This window comes from Mastomys coucha, unplaced genomic scaffold, assembly GCF_008632895.1.
Source record: "Mastomys coucha isolate ucsf_1 unplaced genomic scaffold, UCSF_Mcou_1 pScaffold3, whole genome shotgun sequence".
NCBI lineage: Eukaryota > Metazoa > Chordata > Mammalia > Rodentia > Muridae > Mastomys > Mastomys coucha.
In genome coordinates, this window is record NW_022196909.1 from 50029560 (window position 1) to 50048343 (window position 18784).

The 18784-nt window shown below is 48.4% G+C and overlaps 2 protein-coding genes across 6 annotated transcripts in view; both read left to right on the top strand.

Annotated features, from left to right (window-relative positions):
* Positions 1–18784, top strand: part of LOC116074627 (H-2 class I histocompatibility antigen, D-37 alpha chain-like) — a 714163-nt gene that overhangs the window by 27059 nt on the left and 668320 nt on the right. The window lies entirely within an intron of this gene.
* LOC116074625 (H-2 class I histocompatibility antigen, K-D alpha chain-like) overlaps positions 7669–18784 on the top strand; it is a 63051-nt gene continuing 51935 nt past the window's right edge. The window contains exons 1-8 of one of the 3 annotated variants that reach the window (XM_031347344.1): positions 7669–7780; positions 7983–8252; positions 8438–8713; positions 10250–10291; positions 10652–10747; positions 10927–10959; positions 11139–11184; positions 11297–11945. In XM_031347344.1, the coding sequence (XP_031203204.1) occupies positions 7717–7780; positions 7983–8252; positions 8438–8713; positions 10250–10291; positions 10652–10747; positions 10927–10959; positions 11139–11182 (825 nt within the window). In that variant the 5' untranslated portion in view covers positions 7669–7716 and the 3' untranslated portion in view covers positions 11183–11184; positions 11297–11945. Of the gene's footprint in view, positions 7781–7982; positions 8253–8437; positions 8714–10249; positions 10292–10651; positions 10748–10926; positions 10960–11138; positions 11185–11296; positions 11946–18784 lie in introns of those variants that run through there. The other 2 variants (XM_031347343.1, XM_031347337.1) reach the window with 2 other exon arrangements.

Below are 18784 nucleotides of genomic sequence, written 5' to 3' on the forward strand. Positions count from 1 at the left end.
TTATTCAAAGCTATAAGACCTTTGCTACTTGTGGTTTCCCCAGGCCACATGGTTCTGGTCCATCATGGCTTCCTCCTCCTCCTCTTCCTTTTCCTCCTCCTCTTCCTCTTCCTCCTTCTACTCCTCCTCCTCTTCATTCCCCTCTCATCCTCTTCTGCTTCCCTACCTGCCTCCACTCTCAAACTTCCAGTCCCACCTTTCCCCTCCACTGCCCAATCACAGGCTCCAGCCTTTACTGACCAGTTAAAATGGGGAGCAGGCTCACATGACATCACCTGAGTACAGGATGGACTGCTCTTTGGCTGCACACCCTCCTGAGGAAGCAGAATTAATGTCAGGATACAAACAGCATCAGGACCACCCACAGCAGGACACTGACCTTGTTTTCTGCAGTCCCTGCTGCTGAAAGACAGAGGCGCTGGTGAGCACTCCTTCAGGAAAGACTGCATCCCCACACTCCTAGGACACCTGGGGCCCTGCCTGTGAAAATGCAGACACAGAAGGCCACCATGTGAGAAGTGGCTGGGAAGTAGAAGACTGGCACCTGAGCTTAGCTCACAGTTTACCCAGCACATTCTACAGGAGCTCTGCACATGCACAAGGCTTACAGGACAAAGATCTTATGGATAAATTATATGCCTGCCCCATCAGGGATTCATGCATTGAGGGAACAAGATACCTTAGGGTCACATATTCTGCTTCCAGGGCACCTCTGTGTCCACTCCTGCCATAAAGAAGGGTAGAAAATGGCTCAGGAGTCCTGAGGGAGGAGTCCTGACACCTGCTGTCATCACTGCCTTCCCAGGATGATCTGAGGTCACTGAACTCGAAGAGCACTTCCTACTGTGGACCACAAGATGGGGAGTCCCGAAGGATAGAGACATGGTGTCCACTTCACAGTCTTCCATCTCTCTCTGGACTGATGGTGGCAGATGCTGCTGTTGAATTCTGGAACATTCTTTGGTTCTTTGAATAAGAATAGCCCCCATGGGCTCATATATTTGAAGACAGTCACCAGGGAATGGGGCACTTAGAAAGGATTAGAACAAATGGTGGGTGTGGTCTTGACACAGGAAGTGTTTCACTGGGAGCAGGCTTTGAGGTTTCAAAAGCCCATGCCAAGCTCAGTCTTGGTCTGTCTGCTGCCCATAGATGAGGATGAGCTCTCAGCCACTGCTCCAGCCTCAGGCCTGCCTGCCTGCTGCCATGCTCCCCACCATGATGAGAGTGGACTAAGCCACTGAAACCTTAAGCAAGCCCCAATTAAAGCCTTTCTCTTTAAGAACTGCCTTGATCATGGTGGCCCTGCACAGCAATAGAACAGTGTCTAAGACACATCTCATCATTTCCTAGTCTCTGTCATCCATGTCCCCATCCATCCAGCATTCGCCTCTCCTAGAAGCAAGATGGACCCTAATGCTCATTAAGACCAGACCCAAGGCACCATCCCTGTCCCTCTGCTGATGTCACTCTCCAGCTAATCTCTGAGTCCTCAGAGAAGACCAGCCTTGTTGGTAAACCTAGAACCACCCACATTCAGGAACCAGCAGTTTGCCCAGCCTGCCCTCAGACACTCAGCACCAGCAGCTAAGTCTTCACCAGCCACAAATGGGGCACATTAACACTGTTGCCCACACCCACTTGCTCTTCTATTCTTGCTCAGAGGCAGCCTTCTTTATGTGACCCTCCATACACAGTAAATCTCTCTCCTGAGGTCTAATAGGGTGGGTGTGATTTTTGAGTCATACCTTGGCTCTCTGACTGCCACAAAGATCCCAAAACCTAACATTGGTGCCATGGTTCACTAGGCTGTCCTCAGGCCTGTGCACCCCTTGGAGGACAAAGCTACACAGGGACTTTATCCCTTATCTCCAGTCCACCCACAACAGACCCACCTTCTGGCCCTCCATCCATCACCAGCACCTGGTGAGTGATCCCTCTCAGTAGGCCCCAGTGCTTCCCTGAGTCTTGGTACTCTTGGAGGTGGCGGTACCCACCCTCCTCTGGACCCTTCCCCTAGGTTGGGTTTTATTTTGAGCTATATTTTTCCTGCTACCTGCTGTCTCTCTTTGCTCTCCCTGAGCCTGTACATTGTGAGTTTCCTTGCCTCTCATCCATAGAGTGGAATGTGGGTGGTTCTAGGATTCCCAACAAGGCTGGTCTGCTCTGAGGAGTCAGAGCAGAGCTGGAGAGTGACATCGTAGAGCTATATAAATTCCCTCTACTAGAATTTGGTTTTACAATGCTCTCTCTCTACCTCCTTGGAATCAGGCTTTATTACAACATCTTGGCCTTAGTACAGATGAATGGGCGAAAATTGGTGCTATTGATTTCCAATGTTTCCCAAATAATCTCAAATGCCACTGCTCGGACGAGTGATTTTCCAGTCCTAAAAATATTTTATTTCTAAAATAAAATACAAGTTCTCTGCTCTCAAAAAATCTCTTTAAGACTATAGTGTAAACTATGTCGCAATTTGTAAGTTCACTGGGTATACTTTGTTATATACGATAAAGTATATAACAAAATTTAGCCTTAAACTTAAAACTAAAAGGCTATATTTGAAACCTATACACAGGTCATCTTAATTTGCTGCAATATAATATATACGATTCTTCAAATCTATGTGTAGGTATATGTAGCTTGGATTTAAGTTTCTCTATTGCCAAAAAAATTAGGAAAGATATAATCTGCCAAAAAGAAAAAAAGAAAAAGAAAAAAAAAGCCCTGAGAGTTAGGGTTTGAGCAGGGTGTTCCTTCTATCATTTTCAGAGAATAAAAGCATCCAACTAAGGATTCTGGAATCCACTGGGCAAATGAAACATCTGAAGAAAACAGATGGTTCATCAAGAGAAAATATTCCAAGAAAAGGAGTCAATTGGCCAAGTGGTATCATCTACTTCTAATTTGTCTCTTCTTCCCTCTACAGACATAAGTGGCAAATGGTTTTTATATGATCTGAATTCAATTCAAACTTAAATCTGGCTTTGGGGTTGGAGCATAGGTCTCTTTCTCTAAATCCACACAAGCTTGTTAAAAGAAATCCCCAAACCTCTGTCTCATATCAGAAGAGCCACTTGGTATACAACAGAGTAAAACAGAAAATAAGGGACTTTTCTATTCCCATCAATCTCATAATCTTTTCATTTTTATTTACTCTCTAACACTTTTCTTAAGGTATAAATATTATCTCAAATTCTATAAGAATATTGTGGAAACATAACCTCTCTGTCATCATACTAGTGGTCACACAGGGTAGGAAGTGATTCTATAAATGACACTCATCTTGCTTCCTGTGTGTGTTTCCAGGTTTCAGTCTGAAGCAAGAACTAGAAACAAAGTTTGTAAACCTCGAATATACTAAAGAGATTGTGGTTCTCAAGCTTTCTGAGATGTGCTGACTATAGCACTTAAATGAATAGGTTTTCTAGCTTAGCTAACAGCAACCTTTTAGGTTTCCAAGGAGAAGGATGACCTGGCCACTGACGGCAAATTCACCTGGATTGTGTTAACACTAACTACTGGGATAAACTGCCCCATGCCTCTTCTGAAGCCAGGTCCTTCGCTTCTGAGCCATCTCTCCCACCAGGGATATTTGAAGGTATACTGATTAATAAGTTATCTATTTCTAAGGCCTATGCAGCTTCACAGTGATATTTGTCTAGCTTTTTGTCGTTGCTCACCCTGTTAAGCTTTAGCTATTTGGAGAAACTGAGTCATAAAAAACTGTGACACTGTATAATGGGAAACTATAAAGATACCATCTCCTATGGACTAAAGTTCAAGGCATTTATGGTTTGTTTAGATGATAAAGGATCTTCACCTCAAATTACTAAGGCTCAAACAGAGACAAAGTTACAAAATCTAATCTTATGAAAGTTACTGACTTATTGTAAAATGTTGACAGCAATTAACATATGCAACAAGAATGGGAACAAGGTTTATTTAGCCTACTGTATATGTTTCCAAGGTTAAGCCTAAAAGAAGTTACTAGAAACAAGGACATTTGTTCAGTGTAGATAGCCTTAGTAGCTAACAGTCCTCAAAACTTTTCAGACATCTGCTGAACATTGCATTTAAAATATTTAATGGAAAAAGCTTACTATGACAGACAGAGACCCCCAGCTACTAGAAATGACTCCCAGGTCTTCAGAGAAGATGATGGGGTAGAGAAAAACTCCACCTGGACTTGCTTTAAGTGTGACAAAACCAGCCACTGGGTGAAAATCTGCCCTTCATCTTGTCTGTCACCAGGACCCTGTCAAAACTATGGACAAGCAGGACACTGGGGAGTTGATTGCCCTGATTTGCTTAGACAAGGTAGGCTGATCCCCCAGGGTCCTCCTCTACTGGACAGTCTTTAGACCTTCTGGACTGGGCAGGGAAGACTGATGCTACCCTGCATCCTCTGTCCCCAACGAAATCAAGACTACCACAGTGGCACCTTCAGTGATTGTCTAGGTAACAGATAAGTCTGTCATTTTTAATAGGTTTGGAAGCTGCTTGGTCTGTACTTCCTGCTTACTCAGGTGAAATTCACCCTTCCCAGATCTCTGATGGTGTTGACTAGGGAGAGCTTTGTCAGTTTAACAGCAACAACACAGGCTTCAGGAGCTTCTCAGTTCTCTTCCTGTGGAAAACTCATGAGATACTTTCCTGGACTCCCTACTAGGTCTAGACACTGACCACATTGTTACCAGATTCTAAGAAGAGATAAACGCCCACCACAGACCTCAATGTAACATTTTACTATTCCTTTATGTAAAGGAAGTTGTTTTACAATGACTGCTCTCAGTAACCAACCACCTGTGTCTCTGTGGTGAATAATTGGATACAAAAATGCTAAAGTTTATATAACTTCTAAGGATAGGAAAGGTGAAGTATGTGGTAACAATCTTACCAGTGTGCTATGAGATCTGTGAATGTGACTTATAAAGATGAAAAAAAAAGTGTTTTAAATGCAATTAATAAAGGTCTAAGGAAGTGATTAAAGGTGTGGAAATGCAATTTGTGAAGGTATTAGAAAGCAATTTAAGGTGTATGTAAAAGTGAAAAGTGTTTCAGATTTCTTCCCTCCCTATGCTATTGTTATATTAAGACCTAAAAGTTCAGAGTTTTAACATTAATCCATGAATTTCTGATGAGCTATTGATCTAACTATGATAAACAGTGATTGCTATTATCTCAGTCACAAGCTCAAGATTATGAACTCCCTAGGGTTTTCTTGTAAGTATAGACTAAAAAGTGCTTCTCATTGAGCTAAAAACATCTGTCCACTCTGTATACACACAGTGTTCTGGATGGAGGAAAGAATGGTCCTGCTTTTACCTCCAAACCCTTTTTCAAGGTCTCTAGTCTTTTACTTCGACTCATAGGCCTGAATCTGTTGCCTTTTCTACAATGGGACATTCAGTACAGATTACACGGTGCTGTGTTTGCATGCCTAAAATTCATCTCATTTTGTAAACTTAGAAATTCTTTTAAGGTTCAAAGATTCTACTTGAACCCACCTCTCACGGGTCACATGGACTCCAGATAAGTACTGTCAATCAACAGCCTGTTTCATCTCCTGCCTACTCAGCTTATTCCTAAGGGTGGGGTTATCCTCTCCTTTTCTGTGGTCTTGGGATGCCCCACTCCCAACGCATGGGTCTAAAAGTTTAAGACGTTCAGTTAAGAAAAAAATTACTCTAACTTCCTTAACTTTACCTTCTGATCCTTATATCTACAGATATGCTTCAGTAAAATGCTAGCTCCAGGTGTTTCCTCAAACTCAGAATGCCACACAGCTTCAAAGCACCTGCCCCATGACAGTTCAACTTAAAGATACATCTACATTCCCCAGCTGCAGATGGTCCTGCAGAGCCTGGACAGTGAGGGAACAGCATGCTTTTCTTGGACCTAGACAGCATCCCAGCTTTCTTGGGTCCCCAAAGATATTGACAGACCCCAGACAACAGGAATCCGTCTAAAGAGCACATTGACCCCATTTCTGCCTCACCAGTCACCCCTTCAATTTTCTCACATTATATAATAAATAAGAGGAAGGGATGTCTGTGACCATGGGGGCTTTGTTTACTGCTTTAATTACTACCTTGGGTGATCTCTTGGCTTACTACCTTGCTTGGTTACTCTCTTTTTTTCTTTTTAAGATTTATTTATTTATTATAGGTAAGTACACTGTAGCTGTCTTCAGACACACCAGAAAAGGGTATCAGATCTCATTACAGATGGTTGTAAGCTGCCATGTGGTTGCTGGGATTTGAACTCAGGACCTTCAGAAGAGCAGTCAGTACTCTTACCTGCTGAGCCATCTCACCAGCCTGCTTGGTTACTATCTTATGTGATCTCTTTGTTACTACTTTGCTTAATAACTTTGTCTTTGATCTAAAAAGTGATCATGTGTTTCGGTTGTACCTAGAATGATGTAAAATCCATCCATCTCTGCTCTTCTTTCTACTTCAGTTCTGTGGCTGCGATTTGAAGACGTTCGAAAAATAAAAAAAAAATAAATGAGTAAATTTAATTTTTCTTCAAACCAATGATCAAGGATGAATCCTCACACCACCATGTTCTCTGGCAGGAGAATCATCTTTCCTCCAGTGTCCACACTGCACAGGCCTGAGGAACTCTGGGGCCAACTCTGTTATTGGTCCATTGTCCCACACAGGTGTGACATTCATGTCCCTCACCTCATCAGCTCATAGTGTGAGTGAAGGTCAGAGAGGGAGTGAGAGGGTCACAGATTACAGAACTTCTACTACACTGACACCATTATTCCATGCTATAGTCCGTGACAGCTCCACTCTTACTGTGATTTAGTCACTAAAGCCACTGTACCATGGAAGTGCACACACAGGACAAGTGCAGTGTATACAGGGATCACTGCCCTGCTGTCTGTGGTCTCCACAGGGGTCTCTTTCCCAGTGGACAAGGGGGTCTCCTGTGCTGAGACAATGACTCAGGTCCCCATACACAATATCAGGACTCCGAATGAAGATCCTTGTAAAACACACCCATCTGCAGCCACAGGTGCATCTTCTGGGAAAAAACACTTGGAGTCTGAGTCTAACCCTGAGGTCGAGAAGACAGATCCTGAGGAAAACGCAAAGTCTCCTCTTTACAGATGAGAGTCCTGCACTCAGGCTTGGCAGTGTGAGCTGCCCTCTGCAGATGAACAGAGCCTGGTCTCTGTGGGGTCCGTGTGGGTTTGCAGGCCAGCGCCTCTGCTTTAAGGAGAAGCATCTCTCCACTGCATCCCCAACCGCTTGTGTTGCCACTGTATTCCCGGAAGTGGCTTTTCTTCTAGAAGACTCCAGGGTCTGACTTCTGAAGAGAAGCAGGAAGAGGAAGGGTGGAGGAGAGGACACAGAGAGTGTGGCCTGCAGGTCTCTCCTGGTGTCCTGACAGCTTCTAGGTCAGAACTTGTAGGCACCATGACAAACAGCGCTCTGTCACAGCTCGGGGTTCAGGCAAAGTCTCAGTGTCCAGGCGGTGAGGTCAGGGGTGGAGGAGCCCAGGGCTGGGAATTCCCCATCTCCCCAGTTTCACTTCTGCTCCCAACCTGGGTCAGGTCCTTCTGCCCGGACACTGATGACGCGCTGACAGCTCTCACCTCTATTGGGTGACGCGATCCCGGGGAGCCAATCAGCGTCGCCGTGGGCACTGGGTATAAAGTCCACGCAGCCCGCGGGACTCAGACTTCCGGGATCGCAGATGGTGGCGATGGCGCCGCCCACGCTGCTGGCGGCCGCCCTGGCCCCGAACCAGACCCGCGCGGGTGAGTGCGGGGTAGGGAGGGAAACGGCCTCTGCGGGGAGGGGCGGGGAAGGCACCCTGGAAGCCGCGTCCCCGCGTCGCCCACCGGACCCTCCGCCCTTCTCTACCCGCGTCCCGAGCCCAGCGCCCTGCTCCCCTCCCGGCCCGCGCACCCGCCCGGGGTCCCGGGAGGAGGTCGGGGTCTCACCGCGCCCCGCCCCCAGGCTCACACTCGCTAAGGTATACCGACACCGCCATATCCCGGCCCGGCCTCGTGGAGCCCCAGTTCACCTCTGTCGGCTACGTGGACAACACGGAGTTCGTGCGCTTCGACAGCGACGCGGAGAATCCGAGATACGAGCCGCGCGCGGCGTGGGCTGAGCAGGAGGGGCCGGAGTATTGGGAGCGGGAAACATGGAGAGCCAAGAGCCATGAGCAGATATTCCGAGTGGAACTGAAGACCCTGCTCGGCTACTACAACCAGAGTGAAGGGGGTGAGTGACCCCGGGTCGGAGGTCACGACCCCTCCACACGGGGTCCCGACACGGGGGCGGGAGACGTCCCGGGTCCCAAGTCCGAGGTTCGGGAGCAGAACCGACCCGGGACCGGTTTCCCTTTCAGTTTGGAGGAGTCCGCGGGTGGGCATGGCCGGGGCGGAGCTGACTGCAGGGTCCCGCAGGCTCTCACTCATACCAGTGGACCTATGGCTGTGAGATGAAGTCAGACAGGAGCCTCCTCCGCGGGTACTGGCAGGTTGCCTATGATGGCCACGATTACATCGCCCTGAACGAAGACCTGAATTGGTGGACTGCAGCGGACATGGTGGCGCAGATCACCCAACTCAAGTGGGAGCAGGCTGGTGCCAGAGAGCAATTCAAGGCCTACCTGGAGGGCGAGTGCATGGAGTGGCTCCGCAGATACCTGGAGCTCGGGAAGGAGACACTGCTGCGCACAGGTGCAGGGGCCGCGGGCAGCTCCTCCCTCTGCCCTCGGGCTGGGGCTCAGTCCTGGGGAAGAAGAAACCCTCAGCTGGGGTGATGCCCCTGTCTCAGAGGGGAGAGAGTGGCCCTGGGTCTCCTGATCCTCATCCCAGTGACTGCACTGACTCTCCCAGGGCTCAGCCTTCTCCCTGGACAGTTCCCAGTGTGTCTCAGGAGGGAAGGAGACAATTTCCTGACACAGCAGCAGGGGCTCCCTGCTGTCAGCCATGGCCTCTCCCAGGCCTGGTTCTCTGCCCACACCCACTGTCTGTGGACACTGACTCCTGTCATGCTGAGTGTGTCAGCCCTTACACCTCAGGACTGGAAGTCTCCTTTACCTGATGGGAGGCATGGACTCCCCTACACTAGGCTGGTTCCCCTAGTTTCTAGAACTTTCCAAAGAATACATTCTCACAGATCCCTCCCTGTCTGTGGGGTTTGCATTCCTTCCACGCCCCAGTTCTATCAATTTCTACAGTGGTGAATGGTCACATGATCCCTTATGGGGTTCCCTGGAGGAATATAAATTGTAGAATTTCTTTTATTTTTCTTCTATTTTCTTTTCCTTATTGCTTTTTTCTTTACATTTTTTAAAAAGGAATTTTTTTTTTTCTAGTCAGTGTTTGTCTGTACTGGAGTGATCCTGTTTCTCCCTGTCCTTGTATTATCATTTGTATCAGTCTCCACAGGTGCCAGGGGAGACTGCTAACCTGGATATAACAAGTTAAATCAGGGTTCTCCTTAGAGGAGAGATTCTTGTGAAGGTAGACTGTTTCCTGTTAGAATTAAACCTCCACAATCCCTCTGTCCCCACAAGTTACAGTGCTCCCCCTAGTGAATCAGGAATTGGACTTTCTGAGAGGCAGGGTCTCCTGTAATCCAGGGCTGGAGTGAGAGGGAAGATCCACACACCCTGTGAGCCCACTGTGTTCCAGTGAGTGCTGCACTGGGGTCACAGCACACTCCTGGGATCCTGTGTGACATACCTGTACCTTGTCCCCCAGAGTCAGGGGCTGGGAGTCATTTTCTCTGGCTGAGTGTCAGAGGTTCACCACATTTCTGCTACACACTTTGTGATGACTGTTCACTTGGACTGACAGTTATGCTAGTCAGCAAGATGACCACAGTGGTTGAGTCTCAGTGGTGACACCCTTCCAGTGGCATATGGCCCTAATTTCTAATTTTGATATGAAATCAAACACATATATAAATTATATATTTCCCATTCCATCTCCCATTCTTTGACTACCTATCTCTTCCTATAGAACATTGCATAAGGATGACCATATTGACCCATTGGCTTATGTGGATTCCCTCTTAGCTTCTGAGACCCCCAGGAAAATGTACAGTTCTGTGCTGAGGGGACCAGCTCTACCTACAGGTCACTAGGGCAATGACAGTTGAAGTGTCAAACAGACATATCTTTCACTGTCATCATTGATTTAACTGAGTTTTGTGTAGATTTGAGTTTGTCTTGTTAATTGTGTGATTTCTTAAAATCTTCCACACAGATCCCCCAAAGGCACATGTGACCCATCACCCCAGACCTGAAGGTAATGTCACCCTGAGGTTCTGGGCCCTGGGCTTCTACCCTGCTGACATCACCCTGACCTGGCAGTTAAATGGGGAGGAGCTGACCCAAGACATGGAGATTGTGAGACCAGGCCTTCAGGGGATGGAACCTTCCAGAAGTGGGCATCTGTGGTGGTGCCTCTTGGGAGGGAGCAGAAATACATATGCCATGTGGAACATGAGGGTCTGCCTGAGCACCTCACCCTGAGATGGGATAAGGAGGATGTGGGTGCAGAACTGGGGTCAGGGAAAGCTGGAGCCTTCTGCAGACCCTGAGCTGGTCAGGGCTGAGAGCTAGGGTCATGACCCTCACCTTCATTTCCTGTACCTGTCCTTCCCAGAGTCTTCTCTATCCATGGTGTGGGTCCTTGTACCTGTGGTCCTCATTGCAGTTTTCGTGGCGGCTTTAGTGATGAAGATGAGGAGAAGAAACACAGGTAGGAGAGGACAGAGTCTGAGTTTTCTCTCAGCCTCCTTTAGAAGTGTGCTCTGCTCATTAATGGGAAACACAGCCACACCCCGCATTGCTACTGTCTCCAGCTGGGTCTGCTGTCAGTTCTGGGAACTTCCTAGTGTCAAGATCTTCCTTGAACTCTCACAGCTTTCCTTCTCACAGGTGGACGAGGAGGAGACTATGCTCCAGCTCCAGGTTAGTGTGGGGGACAGGATTGGCCTGAGGCCATTGGAGTGAAGCTGGAGATGGTGGGAGCTCTGGGAATCCATAATAGCTCCTCCAGAGAAATCTTCTGGGGGCCTGAGCTGTATTGTTTTATAAATACATACATGGACAAGTACATATGCAAATACATTTCTTTTGTTTTACCCTAGGCAGGGACAGCTCCCAGAGTTCTGATGTCTCTCCCAGATTGTAAAGGTGACACTCTGGGGTCTGATTGGGGAGGGGCAATGTGGACATGATTGGGTTTCAGGGACTCCCAGAATCCCCTGTGAGTGAGCTGTGGGTTGTTGGGATGTTGTCTTCACAGTGATGGTTCATGACTCTCATTCTCTAGCATGAAGACAGCTGCCTGGAGTGGACTGAGTGACAGACGGTGTGTTCAGGTCTCTCCTGTGGCATCCAGAGTCCTTGGGTCTCTTTAGACAACAGTGTCTGATGTTCCCTATGATTCTCAATTGATGGACTCAAAGTGATAAATTGTGGAGCCTAGCCTGCCCTGCACACCAGGACCCTGTCCCTGCACTGCCTGTGTTCCCTTCCATAGCCAGCCTTCCTGGTCCAGCCACACACTGGGAGGCATCTGCATCCTGTCAGCTCCATGCTGCCCTGAGCTGCAGCTCCTCTTTTCCACTCTGAGATAATAAATTAAATGTGACCTTGATTTTTGTGTGTGTGTGGGGAGGTGGTTCGAGACAGGGTTTTTCTGTATAGTCCTGGCTGTCCTGGACCTCACTCTGTAGACCAGGCTGGCCTTGAACTTAGAAATTTGCCTGCTCTGCCTCCCAAGTGCTGGGATTAAAGGCATGCACCACCACTGCCCAGCAGTGACCTTGATTGTTAACATCTTGACGTAGGGTTTATTTCTTGTCAATTTCATGGATTGAGACTACTTAGACTTTGTTTTGTTTTGTTTTGCTTTTTGAAGAAATAAATGGCAGATGGAGAACCTTCCAGAATCTGTGTCACTATGCTGTGTGTCTCTGTTGGAACAGGATGAGGCTGTGGGAGCTGAGTGTGAACAGGGTTGTGCTCAGTCAGTTATTATCTTTGATGGGGTCACTCCTAGGCTGTGTCACCACCCGGCTCTGCTCTCTCCATTGCTATGAGGCACATGCTGAGAGTCTGTGATCACAAGCACACAGGGAAGGAAAGAGCCTTATCCTGTCCCCAGGGTTCTGAGCCCCGAGGGCTAAAGATTAGAGACTCATCTGGGGACCCTTCAATGTCCCCAGTGCACAAGATAAGTCACACTGCATTTCCTCCCACCCATTTGCTTTAGCTTCTAATGATGCAGTGGTGAAGCTGCCCTGGGCGCTCCCTGTAGCCATGCTACTGTTATGATTTCTGCTTCTCCCTCTTTCCAGTGTCTCTTCCAGGGTCCTCAGGTATAGGATGTGATCTGTCTGTTCATCACTCAGGAGCAGATCCACAGCTGAAATTATTGGCTTAGATTTTTCAAAACCCATTTTTAAAAAGAGTTCATAAATGCTTAACCTCTCTTCTAGCCCACCACCCACCAGAAGTAGTGGAACAGAAAGGATATGAGGTGAGGATACGAGGGAAGCGCACCTGTTTTTAGAGATGGTTCTTTGGAGTAAATCCAATCTTTTTTGTCAGGATATCAGCAGTTCAGTTCACAAGAATCAGCAAGTGTTGGGCGCCAGGCCATGGGGAAATACAGGGGTGGGAGAGACGAGTGTCCTGCCAGAGCTTGGAGACACTGGGTAGGAGGACTTGGGAGACTGCTGCGTGACCCCATGGGACCACCACAGAATGGGTGTCAGGCCTTGTTAGCACTGTGGGGACAGATAGGGAAGCTCCTTCTCATAGACTCTGTGACCCTGAGGATCCCAGGGCTTCTCCTATTCAAACCTTCTCTGCAGGGTAGTTAGATGGCTTAGGCCTGAGTGAGGCCCTGTGCTTCAGAGAAAGGAATCACAGAGAGCCACAACGTAAGAATGAAGATGGTGTCACTTCCGAGTAAAATCATGGAGCTGGAGAGATCCTTCAGAGGTGAAGAATGCTTACTGCTGTTCCAGAGGACCTGGGTTCATTCCCCAGCTCTCACCCACTTGTAACTCCAGTCTCAGAGGAGAAGAGGTGCCCTCTTCTGGTCACCTGGGGCACTTCATGCACGTGGCACACAGCCATACATGGAGACAGAACAGCCATAAGATTTCTGTAAAAAAGAGATTCCTGAACAGTATTGGGGGTCATTACAGCACGTAGGAACACCTCCAAGCCCTAGTGCAGGACTCTAGGGTCCCCTGCACTAGATGGACACATTGATCTTAGGGATTCAGCAGGGGAAAGGAGAAATTGACACAACTCCCCCTACAGAGTGGTCCCTGATGCTACTGGCCCATGAAGCCTGTGTGTTCGTTCATTTATGCTGTTTGGGTAACATATTTCTTGTAACTCAATTTGACCGTGATTTTTTTAATTTAAAATTTTATTTGATTGCATCATACACAGGTATATTTTTTGCACAGTTTCCACACTGTTACAGCCACACCAACCCCTCCTCTATTCTCCCAACTCCTCTTGAACTCATGATCTCTTCTTATAAAGTTATATATGACACACTAAGTTCACTTAGCATTGGACACATATGCATATATTTAGAGAAAACCTCTTTGGATTGGGATTTTGCCCCTGAAGAGAAGCTATTTTCCTTTCCTAAGTATCTACTGACTTACTATAGCTCTTTATCTAGGAGTGAAGTCCTGGTGAATTTTCTTCCATCTATGTTGGAATATAGACTGGTGTGCTTTTTGTTGGTCTGGAGAGATATTTATATTGTGGTATGGTTTTGGCTGCAACATTCTGTCCAATCTAGAAGACATTATATGCTTGAAGTAGTTGTTCGTGTCCTTGGGTTCATATAGACTGAGATGGTTTGTATAAGCTTGGCCCAGGGAGTGGCATGATTAGAAGGTGTGGCCCTGTTGGAGTAAGTGGGTGTGTCACTGTGAGTGTGGGCTATTAGACCCTCATCCTAGCTGTCCAAATGCCAGTATTCTGCTAGCAGCCTTTAGATGAAGATGGAGAATTCTCAACTCCTCCTGTACCATGCCTGCCTGGATGCTGCCATGCTCCCACCCTGATGATAATGGACTGAACCTCTGATCCTGTAAGGCAGCCCCAATTAAATGTTGTCTTTTATAAGACTTGCCTTGGTCATGGTGTCTCTTCACAGAAGTAAAACCTTAACTAAGACACAGTCTTTCTACTATTTTCTCCAGACTCTCCAGAGACTTTACAGTGATTCTGATCCAGTCGCCCTGCTTACACTAGACGTCTCACATTAACTTACTATCTAAATTCAATAGCTTCTGTCTGCTATAAAATAATCTTCTTTGAGATTTTGTTTTTAAGATTAGGTAGTATTCTGCCTGCATATGTGCCTACCCACCAGAAGAGGGCGCCAGATCCCATTATTGATGGTTGTGAGCCACCGAGTAATTTCTGAGAATTCAACTCAGGAGCTGCTGGGCAGTGGTGGCACACGCCTTTAATCCCAGCACTTGGGAGGCAGAGGCAGGTAGATTTCTGAGTTCGACGGCAGCCTGGTCTACACAGAGAAACCCTGTCTCAAAAAACCAAGTAACCAAAAAAAGAAAAAAAAAATCAACTCAGGACCTACGGAAGAGCAGTTAATGCTCTCAACCTCTGAGTCATTTCTCCAGTCCCGACCTTGAATTCTTGATCCTCCTGACACACGTGGGATGTGTGTGTGTCCGTCTGTCTATCTTTTCTGTCTGTCTGTGTCTATGAAGGAACCTGCGGTGTAATCGCACTCAGAAGTTGTGTTTCAGCCCAAAGATCATGAGGACCCGTGAAAACCGCAAAATAGAGGGTTTAGGGCTGAAGGGAAAATCCCTGGCTGCTTCGGGATGAAGAGGGCCTAGTGGACCACAACTCCCTGCCTTCCCCAGCATTCAAACTCACAGCCACTTAGGTGATCAGGAACTGGACAGTCCTGCTCCTGTGTCCTGCTGCCCCCTGGCGGCCTTGCGCTGCATCGCAGCGCCCAAGCGTCTTGGGGACGGACTGGGCTCTATGTCAAATGTCCCTCCAGACTGCGAACTGCAGAGTCTGGGAACTGCTGGCCATCTTCACAAGCCCGCGAAGCTGTCCGGGTCACACTGAAGAAGGGCCACACTAAGAAAGCGGGTATCCCCTGCACAGCCCGCCACAACAGAGCATTAGGGTTTTTTTTTCTTTTCTTTTCTTTTCTTTTCTTTTCTTTCCTTTTCTTTTCCTTTCTTTTGTGGTTGCTGTAGCCCAGCATTTATCCCAGGGCTTCCTTCCTGTTGACCGTGTCCTAACTGAACTACACACCAGCTGAGTCTGATGTGACCCACCAAAGAAAGGGTCCTGGGTTTCTTTGGGAATGCCTTTAACCCCGCCCTCGGGAGGGCGGATCTCTGCATTCTTCAACTACACAGAAAGTTCTAGAACCTGGAATCCCCAGGACTGATGCCACGCCCACTTTGCATGACGGTGGTATACGAGGCGTAAACTTCAAGGAAAGTCAGTCTCCTGCCTCCGCATTGTTGCCTGGCACCCCAAACTCAGAGGTAGCCCAGATATGTCCTCATACTTGTGTGCTATGGGCCCACCAAGATATCATTTCTTTACAGCTAGTAAGAGAAAATTCGGACATTGCTCTCTGACCTTCACCAAGGTTCCAACGTCCTAGTCAAACCCTGGCTTGGGATGTTAAGCCATCCAAATTAATTGCCTCCAGCATTGTGGGCAGGGCAATAAACCCTGGCTTGGAATGTTAAGCCATTCTAACTAATTGCCTCCAGCATTTTGGGTAGGGCATTAAAGCTGACAGAAAGGCAGCATAGAGCATTCAGTAGCAGGAGTCAGCATTCAGCATTCTAGAGTCTACATTCAACATTCGGACTCGCTCGCACTCGGACTAGAAACAGAACTTAGGTGGACTAGGACTAGATGTATGCAGTCTGTAGCCCCCTGGGCCCAGAGCACTTGGGCGGGGGTGGGGGGTGCAGCACCAATTGAGATTCCAAGAGAGTGAGCATTCGAGATTCCGGCATTCAGCATTGAGCACTGGAGATTCAAGCCTCTACCCTCCTGGCTCGCGCACCCGCAGCCCCCTGAGACTCCAGCCCGGCCCATGCGGCCTGAGTGTACTTAGAGAGCACCAGTCCAGAGGAGATGGCTGATGTTTTCGATCCAGTGTGTTTTAGATGACATCAGATGTACCTCGACTACTGAGCTGCCAGATTTTTCATTTCTCTCTTTTGGAATGATTGTAAAAGCCTCATGTCATTTTTTAAGAAATACATTCAGATAGAACACTTCTTGTGTAGTGTCTGTTTGACAAAGCTGAATCCCATGCACACCTGGCCAGAACCCATCGTCCCACGGAGCAAGGGAAACCCCAGTCCATGACAGACTGACACCTGGAAGGGGCAGTGGAGCGGGTGATAAGCAGGTAGGAAGGTTGTAAGAAGTGAGAAAGGAGCATGGACCCCCCAGGGCCGGGTCTGGGTGAGCTTAGGCCCACCCCCAAGGCCCTGGGAAGTGAATGGGATAAAGGAAAATAACCTCAAATTACTCTTTTTTTTCCTTGTCAGAATCTTTCATCTGAAATTTCCCCCCACATTGTAGACACCTTGTAGAAGGGACCTAGGAATGGCTTCCTGCCACTGAGCTATAGCCCAGCCCTTTACTTTTATTTTTTAAAGAATAATTTATTATATTTGTAAATATACCGTAGCTCTCTTCAGACATCCCAGAAGAGGGCATCAGATCTCATTACAGAGATCTCATTACAGACGGTTGTGGGCCATCACGTGGTTGCTGGGATTTGAACTCAGGACCTCTGGAAGAGCAGTCAGTGCTTTTAACTGCTGAGCCATCCCTCCAGCCCTACACCCCTTACTTTTTAAGACGTGGTCTAGGATGCCCTTGAACCTATTCTCTAACTGAGGCTTTCCATCCAGTGCCTCAGGCTCCTGTTAGCCAGGGCTGCAGGTCTACAAAGCAGCCTAGCTTTTCTTTAAGACTTGGTCAGGGTTGCCAGGCTATAGCAGCACACACCTTTAATCCCAGCACTTGGGAGGCAGAGGCAGGCAGATTTCTGAGTTCCAGGCCAGGTGGCCAGGTGGCAATATGCCTGCCTCTGCCTCCCAAGTGCTGGGATTAAAGGCATGCGCCACCACCACTGGGCTATGTTACTATTCTTAACAGTAGCAAAATTATAGTTATGAAGTAACAATGAACATGACTTTATGATTGGGGTCACCATGAGGAACTGTATTTAAGGGTTGCAGTTTTAGGAAGGTTGAGAACCACTGCTCTGGAGTTCACAAACTCCATACAGAGGTGGGGCAGAGGGCAGCACGAAGCAGGAAGGGTCTGAGTCACATGTAAATGACAGGATCTGCTTTGGAGCCAGGTCCACCCCTGCCTCGATGCATGGCTGCAGGTGTTACAGGCCCTCCACCTTCAAAGGAGCCATGACAGCCACTTCGAGGCTGACACAGACAACCTCAGAGTGGGTGTGGATTTTTCCTGTGGTGGCCCTCAGGACATCCAACAAGGATACCATGCTCCCAGGCCTTGTGGCACGTGCCACCCTCCTGGAGAGCTAGAAACTATCCCTGCCTGAGCAACTATGCCAGCCTGGGCCCAAAGCAGCAACAGACCTGCCCCACCCTCTTCCTGATGCCCACCAGGAACTGACTAGGTCTATGATAAAGGCATGCTGGAGGATTCAAAGGCCCAGGGACATGGGAGAGGACACTGGAGAGGACACAGTCCCAGCACAGTAAGTACTTTTATTGCCATAGAGTGAGCCCCGCCAGGAGGCGATGTTACTGTCCCAGCAGAGCCCAAAGATCAGCTACAGGGTGGCCTGCGCCCTAAGAGCTCTGCCCTAAGAGCTGAGGGTCAGTCAGAGACTGGGCCGGTGGAAGCTCACAGGTGTGAGTCAACAGCAGAGGAGCCGACCTGACTAGGAAATGAAGGTCGCCTCAGAAGCCCAGGGAGTGGCCTGAGCACACTCTGTTGAGGCAGAGTCCTGGCAATGGAGGCTGAGTGGGGTGTGTGGAAGCCTTGGAGACAACAGGAACAGGAAAGGGGGTCCCAGGTGACAGTATGCAACCTACAGAGTCCTTGGGAGCTCAGGGCCCCATTGGGTCTGAATCAGAAGTTCGGCTTGTGTTTCTTCAGCTCCACCATGAGGTGATGGATGTTGATGAGCTAGGCACTGGCCAGGAGAGCGCGGAGCTAGGGCTGGGACAGCACCTGGTGGAAGCAATGGTACAGCTGGATCAGCTGGGTCAGCGCCCCCTGCAGAGGAGAGTCAGGGTCAGACTTGGTGGTGACTGGAGCTGTCTGCTTCACCACAATCTCACCACATATGCTTGCTGGTCTTCGGGGCGTTCATGTGATGCAAGGAAACAGACACCATGGGCACAGGCACAGGGCCGGGGTGCACAGAGACCATGGGACACAGGCACAGGGCAGCAGTGCACAGACACCATGAGGCACAGGCACAGGACAGGGGTGCACAGACACCATGGGGCACAGGCACAGGGCAGGAGTGGCTGGTCACCTGGATGATGCTGGTTCCATTTCGAAAGTTGGTAAAACTCCGCATTACATCCTGACTCAGGGACTCCATGGACGCCTTCCAGGAACTACCAAAGCCACGGATCAGCTGAGTGACTCGGGCTGACCATCAAAGGAAAGGGTGTGTCAGAGAGCAACCAGGGCTGGTGACCCAGCAAGGCCTGCCCAGGGCATAGCCATG